The following is a 13,303-nucleotide window of genomic DNA, read 5'->3' on the forward strand; positions in this document are numbered from 1 at the left end:
TTTAAAAATAAACAAATAATTATTTTCAATCACAATCAAAGTTATGTTCTTCTTACCTGTCTTCTGATTGGCCATCTGCCTGCGTACAGCGGCATTGGCTGCAGCTTGCTGGGCCGGGATGGTGACAGGGATGCTCCTCTCAATTGGTGGGGCTCCATGTTTTACTGTCTTTGTGGCAAGAGCAGTGCTTTCAGCCCCGCTGAGGTTGATCTTGTTGGTTGGAACTGAAATATCAATACAGTGAGCAACATTTATTAAACAAAGCATGTCTACTAGTGTTTAGCAGCTGTACTCTGTGTTACATGTGACATTTAAAAGCAGTCTTCTCATGGCTTTGAATGCCAAACAACTCTATAACAACAGTTGATGCGATTTACTCACCAGGGCTGGCAATAGGGCTGAGTCCAAACACCATGCCCTGTACTGAGTTCATTTTTGTTAAAGGGGTGGACTGAATGGCCCCGAAGCCTGGCAGGATAGAGGGGGTCCTCACAACTGTGGGATGGCGGGGGGTGGACAATGCTGGAGGAATGACAGGAAGGGGAAGGGGTTCTGGCTGCAGTTCCTCCTCCTCCAAGTCAGCTGGGTGAGGCTCCAGGGACAGGGAGGACGTAGAGCTTACATCGTCCAAGTCCTCGTAGTATTTAGGTGAAAGGAAGGCTGAGCGAGACAGGTTGGCTGGAAGAGAATAAATGAAGAACATCTAAATCACCAAAAACTGTGATATAGCTGCATTATTGTAATATTTTTAAACACGGTTGTCAACATAAAAAAAATTCAACATGAATCTCATTGAGATGGAGCTCCACAAATGCTGAATTTTGACAAGATATTTCCAATTCTGATGACATTATTATGAACTCAAAACCAGGTCTCAGATTTCTTTTAAATGCACTGGAGAGGCTTGATGATTTTACAGGTTACATCTTTACTCTTGTTCAACAACCCTATTCAAGTGAATATTCTTCCCAACATGTACTTGTTTAAATAGACCTTTTCTTTGTTTGACTGTTATCGGAGTCCATTTGAGAGTTAAAGGAGAATTCCGGTCGACGCTAGCGTTAGCACCCAACAGGCTTAAACAGGGCAAGTTTTAAATGTGTTTTTAGCCTCTAAACATGCTAGATCCAGTTCCCTCGGAAGGAATCACTGCACATGGGTAGGCACTTGTAATGACATTTCTAGCATGTTTAGAGGCTAAAAACACGTTTAAAACTTGCCCTGTTCAGCCTGTTGGGTGCTAACGCTAGCAGGAGGATAACACGGTGTAGGCAGCACCGATTGGTTTAGTTTTTTTTGCTACTGCCAGCACTCCACATTTACACACAACAGAGCTACATGTTGAAATTGACCGGAATTCTCCTTTAAACTAAATTTGTAAACTTTCATGCAAACACAAATTTCTAGTCAGTAAACCAAATTTACACAAATCACCGGATATTAGTGTAACCCTTTTCAAAATTAGTTTGAGCAGGATATGTGTACCTGGTGCAGTTGAGCGGACAGGAGGCATCTGCCCCTTTGAGAGAAAGTTACGCAGCTGGGACTGTTTCACTGGTGATATCTTGACTGCGGGAGAAACATTTACACTTAGTGTATGTTGCAATTAAAAAAATGATATCCTTTATTATTCTAATTTTAAATATATAAAGATTGATACCTGGAGATTTGGGTTTGGTCTTAGGAGGGGAGGGGTCCAGTCTGGCTTTCAGGAGTGCATCCCTTAAACTCTCAAGCTCGCTTTCCAAGCTGTCATAAAACATGGATAAAAGTTGCTCAAGTTGCAAATAACACATTTTCTAAGAGCTATTTGCAGTGTACTGATGCTCATAATTAGAAATAAATGCCAATATCATGTAAAGGCTTCCAAACGGCAATCTATGTTATTCATGGACTATGGTGATTATATTGTTAGCCATTATGCCATCCAGTTATGAAAACAAATAACCTTTGAAGTTGAATTTATTCAGTTTTAATTATTCAAAAATTTAGAATTTCAAGGTTACCTTAAAATACGAAGTCTCTGATTTCTGAACCTACACCACAGTCTCCTCTCTCACAACAAACTCAAAATCTACAAAATGCAAGACTTATTTATCCTTGAGATTTTAACATTCCTCCACCCCTCTCCTTGTTGTTTGCCAGCTCCTACCCAGCAGTTGTTGCTGTAGCAGAACTACAGTGTATAGTTGGAGTGGTAGTGTTGTTGTAGAGGCGCAATGAAGTGAGTTGCTTAATAAACTGGTCCAATCTGTTCTTCTGCTGGTTGATAATGTACAGGTTGTTGGCCAGTGTAGTAAACAGTCCCTCACGCCCTGGCACGACCATGTGTCTGTGAAGAACATAATTATTTCATAACCAATTATACCAAACCCCAAATCTTTTCAGTAACAAATACTTAAATAGCTGATATTTTGTGCTTACTTCTGCTTTTTCTTCTTCTCTAGGTGTTTCTCCCATTCCACATCCAGTACGTCATTTACATCTTCCACAGCAAACATTACATACTGGTAAAGCCTGCGAATCTCCTAAATAAGGAAATATTTCAATTAAATAGACAAAATGCTATGAGTGTGTAGGTGACTTATTTAAAAGGTTTTACGAAAGGTACCCATTGAGGCAAACATTTCACCTTGAGCTGTTCCTCGCTGCGGGGGTCCAGAGGTTTTTTGTACAGTAGCTGTCTGTAATTTCTGTCCCTGCTCAGCTCACTCTGAGCCTTGGCTTCTTCTGCCCCAGCAAAGCCCTCCAGTAAGGTGGTCTTCAGTGTACCAATGTCCCCATGGAGAGACTGTGAAAAAAGAAGAAAACAAAAACTAAAAAAAATGAAAATAAAAATCAATGACAATGTAGTTGTTGTAGTTGAGTGAAGGTGATTGTTTTGCGGTTTAAGTCCTCTGGAATGCTGCCGGTTCTCCTAATTTTGTTTTTGGGAAATACCAATAAGACTAAAATGGTTGTATATAGTATATAAACTATAGACATGTCATACAAGTCAATACATACTTTGAAGAATAGAATATTTAGGCCTGTACAAAATGTGTGGTGCACTTTTCAACATCAAAAGTTAAAAAGGGAGAGGAGAAAAAAAATAAATAAATAGGCTACACACTTTCAAAATGTTCTCGTTAATATATAGCGCCTTTCATGAAACCCAAGGACACTTTACAGAATTACTGTGGCTAAGCTAAGGAAGATTGTAGGCTGTGGTAAACAGGTGGTGTTTCAGGAGTTTTTTTTTTTTAAATGTCCAGGGATGTAGCATTTGAGATATCTGCAGGAAAGGTGTTCCAGAGGGATGGGGCTACAACACTAAAGGCTATGTCTCCGAAGGTACAGAGTCTGGTGTGGGGAATGGAGAGCAGGCCAGGGTCTGAGGACCGCAGGTTTCGGGGTGAGTGTATGGATGGAGGAGGTCGGAGAGGTACTGTGGGGCCAGGGCATGGAGGGATTTATAGGTGAGAAGGAGGATTTTATATTTGATGCAGGACTTACTTGGGAGCCAGTGAAGGTGGATGAGGGTTGGGGTGATGTGCTAATTTATGATAATACCCAAATGTTATGCATCGTCTCCCCCAGCCACAAGAGGGGAAGATGGTATACATGCTGGGGCTTAAGTTTACTACTGCAAACTTATGGCACTGGGTGTTATTCTAAGATCATTGCATTCTGAGTAGGCGGCAGCTATTGGGGGTAGGATTTAGCTGGCGAGTGTGATTTAGCGAACAAGGATTTGGGTTAGCCCAAAAAATATCTGAACATGTTTTGGTTTTCCAACCGTGGTCTTACCTCTGTTGTTTCCTTGATCTCCAAGGTGAAAATATGGAGGTCCTCTGACTCCTTCCTCAACTCCTTCATCTCCTCATTTGTGCCAACCTTGAAGTCAGCTCTTGTGCTTCGTGCCTTGAGGTCATCTAACTCCTTCTGGAAGTGTGCAATCTGATAACAGGACAAACACATGTTTAGTTATGAACTAAACAATTTGAGGAAACATTTCAACACTTGGTGTACAGTAAATGATGCATTATCTTAATCATGACCAGAACCGAGTTGCACCAGCTGTTCTTTACTAAGTTTTTATGTTAAGTTCTTCCTAAGTTGTTAGTACTACAGTAGCACGTTTCAAACTAGTGATTTACTAAATTGGTTTGTACTATTAAAGTTAAGAAATGTCTTTGCTAATAAAGACGTGTATGTATGTATAATATGAATATTTATTTATAACATATATATAAATGTGAAAATTAGTTTTTAAGAAACTAATCAGTCAGTTAACTATGTAAACAGAAATAAGCATAGCATCACATCACTAAAAAAAAAAAAAAAAAAACTTTAGGGAGGCCAAATTATATATTTAACTTCAGTGGCAATTGTTTCTAAATATAGCCATAACTTTGCTTTATGTGCGTTTCAGAGTTAGTAGTATTTATGCAGTTCAGAGTAAGCTGGAAATATCTAATTAAGCTAACCTAACCGACGTAACTGGGGCATTTAGTCTGAGTCCATTAGCATAGCTAATGCTTGAAGTAGCTATATTGTTTTGTGAAATGTAGTCTACCTAGTCATCATTATTAAACAGCATTTGGATCACATGTCAGAACAGATATGTACAGCACATTCCATTATCTCTTTTTTTCCACTACAATCTGAACCAGTCATATATATATAGCAAGCTAACATCAGTTCTGTCAGTTAGCTAATCAAGTACAGTTAGCTAACAGTATGTAGCTAGCATTATGCTAGTATATTCCCCTCCTATGATTTGGGCCATGAGGGTCTCACTTTTTTTTTTAAGTTCACCAAAGTGGTACATGGTACTCCAGTGTGTACAGGATGATATGTCTCACCTCCTCTAATATACCAGCCATAATGGGATCAGAGTCTTTCTTTTGCTGTAGCTGTTTCTCCAGGGCCTTCACACTAACAGCTGCCTGCATCAAGAAGTGATTAAGTACATCAAAACCTACAGTTAAATCAGTACGAAACACACCAACAAAAAAAACACAACCACAATACGTTCGATAGGAAAGATTTCTGGTATCTAATAACACTTTTCTTCACTAACAGTTTGTTTCAGTTGAACATTCTGTTGCTAGTAGCAACAGCTACTAGCATAGTTCCATAGCAGTTGCAGTTGAACTGACATTGTTACATCCACACATTCTATCTATGCATCCACCATTTTGTCAGATCTGTTAGCACAAATGTTGCATATCTCTACTCCCCTAAAGCCATTGTTGAAGTATTATAAATAGGTACTGTTTTTTTTCATAGCTGTTTTTAATTGTTTAGTAGTGATTTGTTAATTAACTGCGATCAGTTTACTGCTTAAGGTAGCCATTATACTAGCTGTTTGAGGCTAATGTGTTGCTAATATAACAGTCTGAGTTACTGTTGTGATGCACTCTTTTTACTTTTACTCTAGTGGACTGGATGTTTACTAGATTAATTAGGGACTGAATGTGTTTTTTTCACAGGTGATACATTGTTTCTTAATGCAGTGAGGTAGAATGTCGCTAATTTGACAGTTTTCTTGTGATTGTACTAATCCATTTAAACAATAATTGTGGTCCAACTCTTATCCAATAACAATGAGTGGAGGCTGTGTGACTTCAGTGTGTCCTATGGTGGATATGTTTATCTTTTGACACAATCTTAAACAAAATATCAACTACTACTAAAAGAGGTCTAGTTAATATATGAACAGAGAAATTCCTTCATAATAAACAGGCAGGACCTGTGGAGTTTGGAGACGGCCTTGGGCAGCAGGAGCAGGTTTCTGGACGACTGTGGGTGGTGTGCTGGTTTGAACTGGACGCACTGGAGCTGAGACACAACCAACAATATTAGAAATCATGACCTAAGTCATGTACACTTAAGAATTCTTGAATAAAACAAAAACAAATAAGAATGACACACTTGTGCCAAGTATAAAAGTGAAGGAACTGAGGCAGGCTTACTCAACACAGCTGGTGGCTTAGTGGCTGAGAGTGGAGGGGCGGTCAAACTACCGGAATTGGAGGCAACGGTTTTGGGCAGCAAGGAATTAAAGGAGAAAGATTGTGGTACTGGGGTCTCCAGTGCAGAAAACCTTGGGAAACAGCAGACAGATTTTCTAAGTATTTGTACGTATGTAGAAAAACCTCAACGTCTCAGTCAGAATACCGTAATAAATGATAGGTCAAAAATAATGATTTACCTCTCATTTAGATTAAGTTTCACTGGTGGTTGAGAGGCAGTAGCAATGCTCTGGGATGTTGGAGCTGGAACTGGAGCTGCCACTCCTGATGGTTTGATGGAAGGGGTGAAAGAAAACGCTGACTGTGGTGAGGGGGTGTCAGAGGGAGGTTTGGCAAAGGAGAAGCCTGAGGACCCTGAGCCAAAAGGTGTGGATACCTCCAGGGAGAAAGCTGGTGCAGAGGTGGAGCAGGTAGTTGGCACTGAGAAACTGAAGCATGACGATGCCGACGAAACAGGAGCTGTGGGAACCATGCTGAACGGGGCAGCAGAGGAAGCTGCAGCAGGGGCTATAGGAGTAGAAGCAGCCGCTGAAGTAAGACCAAGGTTTGTGAATGTTGCTGGGACAGATGGGAAGGAGGCAGCAATTTTGGGTGGTTGGGCTGCCAAAGAACCTGTAAACAGAAAATAAATTTGCTTTCATTTAATCTCATCACATGTTGGGCAAGTTGTGTCTATACGCAAAGGTTGCTAATTCTGGAAGCCTCAGAGAGAAAATTAAATCCACATTTTTTTATGGTTATTTCTGTAAGGCTTCAAAAGGAGTTTGCGCACAAGTTTTTGAGCCTCGAAATGATTAGATAAAAAAAACTTCACAACATTCTAGCAACAGATAAAACTAAATAAAATGATTGTCAGCATTAATTAATAACATTTTGCTTTAGTGTGACATTAAGATAAGCTTGATAAGGGATATATTTGGACGTGTTAGCTTGATTGAAGGGTCTCTGCCTGTTAAACTGAGCGGTGAGATTAAACTCTTTAGAAACAAATGGGTGACATGTCAGATGATATGTCAACAGCCTATGATGGCATTACACCAGGAAATGGAAATCACTTGCACACACTTTGGTGTCACTGCATTAGATGATCATTACTTGAGGAAATGTATCACTGAAATGTGTGATTATGAATAATTGTGCAGCCCTCTCAACATTTTATACGAAAATATCTGTTGAGTTCCCTGGCTCCCTTACCTGGCTTGGGTTGTCTCTCCCCATCCAAGGCAAGGGCAGTGGGGGCTGAGACCAGTTGCTTAACCCCAGGATTAACGTTGAGCAGAGCAAATGGGCATAGTAATCCCTCCGTGGAGAGCATCAGCATTGTGGGCGCTGGGGGCAAGGTCTTCTCATCAGCTTTGAAAGGGTGAAAAGATGGGATACAGACATTCAGAAAGAGAAATACTGTAGTATTCATGATGTGTAGTAAAAAAAAAATGTTTACTATAATTTCACAAAACATGAAACACATTACTCTCCAGGCAAAACTTACTCACACATGCACAGAGTCCATTTTGTTTCCCTCGGACACATTTTGTAACCTTCCACAGATCAGAGAGCCAGGAAGAATCCGTAGCTCTCTTGCAGTTTTGTATAGAGTCTAATAACTGAGAGCCACGTGCATGTGCAACCTACTGTACATTGCGCAGTAACAGACTTTTGTAAAAAATGACTTAGCATTCTTCACAGCTTTGTGCTTCCAACTCACACCACTGCAACAGGAAGATGATTAACAGCAAGTGTTGTATGCTCACTATGTTCATGATGGCAAAATGCTGTTTGTCACTTTAATCATCAACATTTTGACAGCATTTGAGCACAAATGTTAGTGATGTACTAATCTCATTGACCCTGGCTCATTCTGCCCCCTTGTGGTTAAAATTAGTAGCCAGCATTCAGTTCAAAAAGGCACACTGTAGTCGTGTACAGAAACTCTCCTAAAAACACCTCATTTGGTAAAACACAGTCCACCGCATTCTTGTTCTTGGCAAACCCCCAAACAGAGTTACTCTTTCCTGCTCTTCACACCCACTTTCCTGCACTCTCCAAAATCATGCAATGTGCTGTGGGCTGCAGACAAAAACAGGCAAAGCCAGTCTAAACCAACATTTAAATGATGAAACCGAGTATTCACAATTCCCAAATTAAAGATGCACAGGTCAGAGGTAATATTAGTGATTTCAGATACGTCATAAAAAGTACACTGAACACTTTGGTCTCTCTACAGCTTTCTCATATCTAAAACTATTCCTCAAGTATAACTTTCACTGTCACCTGCGGATGACAGCACTAACTGCTCTAAGTACATGTCAGGTTTTGATTAATTACCACTGACTCATCTCTGGACTATTATCGTATAATTTACATTTACTGTTTATTCATTCCACGCACTGCATGTCTGCTTTTGAAATTATTAAAGTATATTAGTATTTTATTGCCTGCATAAATACAATGCTATATCTACTACAGACACATACAACAACACACAAAAATACATGTACTTATTTAATATACAAATACATATTCAAGCAAACTTGAAAATTGCAAGTATTATGTTTCAAGAAATAAAGTGATCCAAAGTTCTCCACAAAATTTGCACACAATGCAGAGAACAAAAACTAAAATACAGCATCTAATGTTTAGTTTAATCTCAGTTATGGTTGAAAGATAGCGAGAAGCAAAACAGACGGAAGAGAGTGAACAGAAGGGAGAGGCACACGGTAAACCTCATCAGCATTCTGCAACAGGATTGTCTGGGCTTTGGTGTTTGTTGTGGTCCTCTAGCTTGTGTGAGCCATTTTAATGAGCGCATTTTTTTTTTTTGTTACTCTTCCTTCACTTTCCCTATCCGATGTCTCATTTCAGATAAAGGCTTTGATCAGACTAAAATCATGTCAAAATGTTGTTCAAATTGCAGGTATTTTTCTTGCTGGGGAGGGAGTTCTTGGAGTGAGGGGGGAAGAGATGTGACTAGACAGTAACAGCAGCTCTACGTCAATGTCTGGCAGACTAGGCCATTTAAGATAAAACCGTGTACTGAGACGGTAGCTTATCACTATTCTTTGCACATGCTGCAAAAGAGCACTGCAGTGGATGCTGTATGCACAAAGAAACCTGGCAAATTTCAGCTTCATCTAAATATTAAGGGAGTGTTTAGCAGCTTAAAACAAAGACAACGGAATGCAGTTCAAGAGATAACACCAACTATTATGAAATTAAAGTTAACTTTAATATGACAGAGACCCCCTCAATTCTTAAATATGCCAATCTAATACCACAGGAATCATTAGTTTGCAGGAATCTGAGAAGACAAATGGAGAAAGCCGCAGTACTTTAAAGTTTTTCTTAAAAAAGTTGAACATATATCTTACTCCTACAGTACGAAATACTCTAAGCATGCATGTTTATTAAAACAGGCTTATTGGGGTGGGCGGTATCGCTGGTGGCAGATGGTGTACAAACCTGCCTAAACTGGTTTAATTCTCACTACACCAAAACCCAAAACCCAGTGCATTCCGCGAGCTTCACCGCAGATGGCAATTGCAGTTGGGAGAGATCAGATTTAACATATTTTGACTATTAAAGTAGGAAATGTTGTGATTTTAGCTTGATTATGGCAGAGAATATGGTTGAAAACATTCTATTACCGTCTATGTGATTTTATATTGTGATAGCAATCATACAAAAATATTGGGATAGAGTACATTTTCTGAAAATTAAATTAAGAAACTGGTCACAAATTTAAAAAAAATAAAATAAAAAAATAAAAAGATGGTAGTGGCTGTTTAGGACATGAATACATGCCATATCAAGGTTCACCTCACTGATGCATTAATCCTGTAAATCCAACATTGCCATAAACCAGTCCTGCTCAATGATTTGAAAACACTGTCCTACCTGAGTAGAAATCTACCTCAGCTTTATGTATATATATATATAGATAGATAGATTTGAATATACTTGAATATAATAATTATCATACCACAACAAGACTGATTAAACAACACAGTTGTGATAAACAGCATTTGACCTTCGATAAAAAATAAAATAAATTTTTTTTTAATAGTAAATTAAAGCCTAACTTTGTTTTTGTTTTTTGAAAAGTGATAAAAAGACTTTACTGGGCTCCAAGTTGGTGTTAATAGGCCAACTGACAACCATCTTTGAGGGCCCCCTTTGCTGAAGAGAATTTAACAACAAACATTAGGGTAAGTGTAGTCGTATTGTGTAAATGTGGTGAAATCAGTGGTCAGACAGAAGTACACAGAAAGCCAAATTCCACTTACTGATGTAGATCTCCTGCTGGCTGGTGTAGTCTATGGCTAAGCCAAGGGGCAGAGTGTCGTCATTTGTCTCGGTCACTGGAAGCTCAGCCCTACTTGCATCTTCCAGGATCCAAAGCTCCCAGATCTACAAGGACAACAATCAGTCGTGGTCATCACAGGCTACAGACATTTCCTCACACCATACAGTAAGCGTTCAAACTGTAAATTAAAGCTCAATGAAAAGATCAGAATAGATTAAAAAGTTTTCTTCTTCATGTAATCAGTTGTAGCTTAGATCAAACCAAGTCTAATTCAGTTCTAAAGACCCAAGATAACATTATTTATTTGCAGTGGAGACCTAATACGGGAATTGAAAAACTTCAGCACATCCACAAACTGGCCTAACTGCAGTGAATTTGGCATTGTAACTGTCCCTGGTACTTTACTATATCGATCTTATAGTTTACTTCTCTCCTGGAATTTAAATGGAAATCAATCATCGTGAGAGACACCTTTCATTTCTATCTTCATTCAAAACAGTGTCATTTAAAGTCAAACTTTGAAATTCATTTAAATGATTTCGATAACATCTTCAGCTTTTCACTTGATTATGTACCTTGTCCTCTCTGGCGGCTATGACGCTGACTTCAATGGAAGCTGCTGATGCCGCAAACACAAGGTCCCTGGATTAAATAAACAATGAGGCAAAGCAAAACATTACACCAATTTAACATGACATTGAAATAAATCAAACTTGAGTTTGAAATTATAAACACAGTTATAATGCTTTTGGATGCATCCTATGCCATCCATGCCTGTAAATCGTGATCGTTCTTACCAGTCCTCTACATGGCTAAGAAAGTAGTGGTGTTGTCGCTCAGTGCAGCTTCCGTACACTGATTCACTAAAGTTCAAATACTTTATGTCCACCTTCTCATCCTTCTTCTACAAAACAACAAACAAAAACAAATCACAATTTAACACATTTGGTTATGGTACATTAACAAGATGGAACAACGGATTAAAATTCTGTGTGGTGGAAGCATATTGTAACTGGTTAATAATTTCACCAGAAAAAGAATGCCACTAGAAATACTGAGAAGTACATGCTGCCCAGCTGCAATTTAAATGTTCATATCAAGTGACAGTTGATGTATGAACAAGGAGATGTGTGACAAGTTGTGACCTCAGTAGCTCTATGGAACCAACAACAAAAGCCTTATACTGTATGGCTTAGTGGTCAGTTACATGAAGCATTCTACTCAAATAACAATACATAAGGAGGTGCATGGGAGCTGCAGTAGGAGTCTCTATGTAACTACAGAGCCACTTTAAAAAATGATGGTAACACAATAAAGCGTGTGGCCTTAAAAGCTACAATATGTAATCTGGCAGAGGATCATATGCTACAATTTGTTTCTTCACCTTGTTGTTGTGGCCATGTGGAGAACATAGCTTCAAAAAAAACAAACATGTAAGATTCATGTGAATTTAAAAATAAATATGGTCAAATGTATCTACTGAGGCGATGAGTAAGACAGCATTGACGATGGGAGGGGTGCAAGATGACAATAATCCAAATGTGAATAGGTGAATTCAGTGGACTATGGATGTAGGGCGTACTCACAGGAAGGGAGATTAACACTAGCTCAGGAGGAGTCTCAAGGGAGCCATCTGCAGCAGCATATACCACTGCAAACACAAAGGTTCTCAGCCACAGCACATCCAGAACTGTGAGAGACAACGGAAAGAGAGGCATTAGCTGCAGATGGGATTCAAACACAGTTATGAAAGTAAAACTAAATTAGAATATGCGATATATTGGTGACAGATACATTTTCTCTCATCTGTCATTAATAATCCAGCTCAGTATATGGCATACAACACATCTCATTCAATTTAAATCGGTACAGGAGTCGCCTTACCTTTGACAGGTTCGTCAGAGGTGTAGAAGTTTGGACATGGGATAACTTTCTTTTCTTCTAGTGCCTTTTCAACCGAGGAGAAAATCTGTTATTCATCTTGTCAGTCATCGGATGCTGCAGCTCTGAGGGAGCAATATGTGTTTTATTTTTTAATTACGGTGAATTCAGTTCACTTACCGGTGTATACTGACTGACTGTGGAATTCATTTTTCCTGCAGCGACTTGTTTTCCTTTCGGACTCCAGCAAACTGTGGGAAACAGAGTACATGAACTAAAATTGAGCCACAATAGAGATATAGAAGACAAGTGAACTCAACTATTATGCGCAGAGTCTCACTCACGACACGTGATGCCATTTGAAGCAGGTAGCTCGGCCTGCACTTTGACACTGTCAGTAACATCCAAAATCATCATACGGCCGTCAGACAGACAGACAGCCAACATGGATGCCTGTACAGGATTCCACTTCAGGTCTTGCACTAAACTGCCAGGGGGTACTGCTGGCAGCAGTGATGCAAAAGGTAGCTTCTGTGGTCTTGCCTGGAAGGGCATAAAGAAAAGTACAAAAATCTCAACTCAAATGTATAAATTAATAGCTACATATCTGGGCATGAGAAGCAATCACATTTGAACTGAAATTTGTGAATATGAAAACTGATTTAATTTCCATGAAATTATTTCATTATGTACTATCTTCCAATAATAATTTGACTGTTCGTTGCATACGGACTATTCCCATGCAGTAGAGGTTTACACTGTATTTTTTTAAAAGGTATATAAAAAATAAAAAAGGTAGAATTATTTGGAGACTTTATGGTAAATTAAATTACAAATGATAATTTGATTGAAAATAACTGATGCATGTCTGGGTTTTCTTTATATTAGGGGCATCTGCAAGTCTGCTGCTGCTCATAGTGGACAGCTCTGAATAACAATGTCAGCTTCAAAAAAAAAAGTTTAAAATGTGCACAACATTTTTATAAGAAAAGATCAGTAATTTCCCTGTAGACATTGTTTATTTCAGTAAGTTATCTGCATTGGGCAAGTATTTACTGGAGGACTGTGGTGAGCCCGAGACAAACCAGCAAAACCTGAA

The 13,303-nt window shown here is 39.0% G+C and overlaps 1 protein-coding gene across 3 annotated transcripts in view; it reads right to left on the minus strand.

Moving 5' to 3' along the window:
• The window catches only part of nup214 (nucleoporin 214), a 36,579-nt gene that overhangs the window by 21,755 nt on the left and 1,521 nt on the right, over positions 1–13,303 (minus strand). For all 3 annotated transcript variants that reach the window (XM_078272277.1, XM_078272276.1, XM_078272275.1), the window contains exons 4-23: positions 12,549–12,747; positions 12,385–12,455; positions 12,208–12,271; positions 11,910–12,013; positions 11,121–11,227; positions 10,899–10,965; positions 10,304–10,427; positions 7,215–7,373; positions 6,200–6,632; positions 5,961–6,091; positions 5,738–5,826; positions 4,848–4,931; positions 3,790–3,939; positions 2,633–2,791; positions 2,425–2,528; positions 2,153–2,332; positions 1,661–1,749; positions 1,486–1,569; positions 382–678; positions 57–224 (exon numbers count right to left, since the gene is read on the minus strand). In XM_078272277.1, coding sequence (XP_078128403.1) covers positions 57–224; positions 382–678; positions 1,486–1,569; positions 1,661–1,749; positions 2,153–2,332; positions 2,425–2,528; positions 2,633–2,791; positions 3,790–3,939; positions 4,848–4,931; positions 5,738–5,826; positions 5,961–6,091; positions 6,200–6,632; positions 7,215–7,373; positions 10,304–10,427; positions 10,899–10,965; positions 11,121–11,227; positions 11,910–12,013; positions 12,208–12,271; positions 12,385–12,455; positions 12,549–12,747 — 2,863 coding nt within the window. The remainder of the gene's footprint in view (positions 1–56; positions 225–381; positions 679–1,485; positions 1,570–1,660; positions 1,750–2,152; positions 2,333–2,424; positions 2,529–2,632; positions 2,792–3,789; positions 3,940–4,847; positions 4,932–5,737; positions 5,827–5,960; positions 6,092–6,199; positions 6,633–7,214; positions 7,374–10,303; positions 10,428–10,898; positions 10,966–11,120; positions 11,228–11,909; positions 12,014–12,207; positions 12,272–12,384; positions 12,456–12,548; positions 12,748–13,303) is intronic.

The sequence above is a fragment of the Sander vitreus genome, chromosome 16 (genome assembly GCF_031162955.1).
Source record: "Sander vitreus isolate 19-12246 chromosome 16, sanVit1, whole genome shotgun sequence".
Classification (NCBI taxonomy): Eukaryota; Metazoa; Chordata; class Actinopteri; order Perciformes; family Percidae; genus Sander; species Sander vitreus.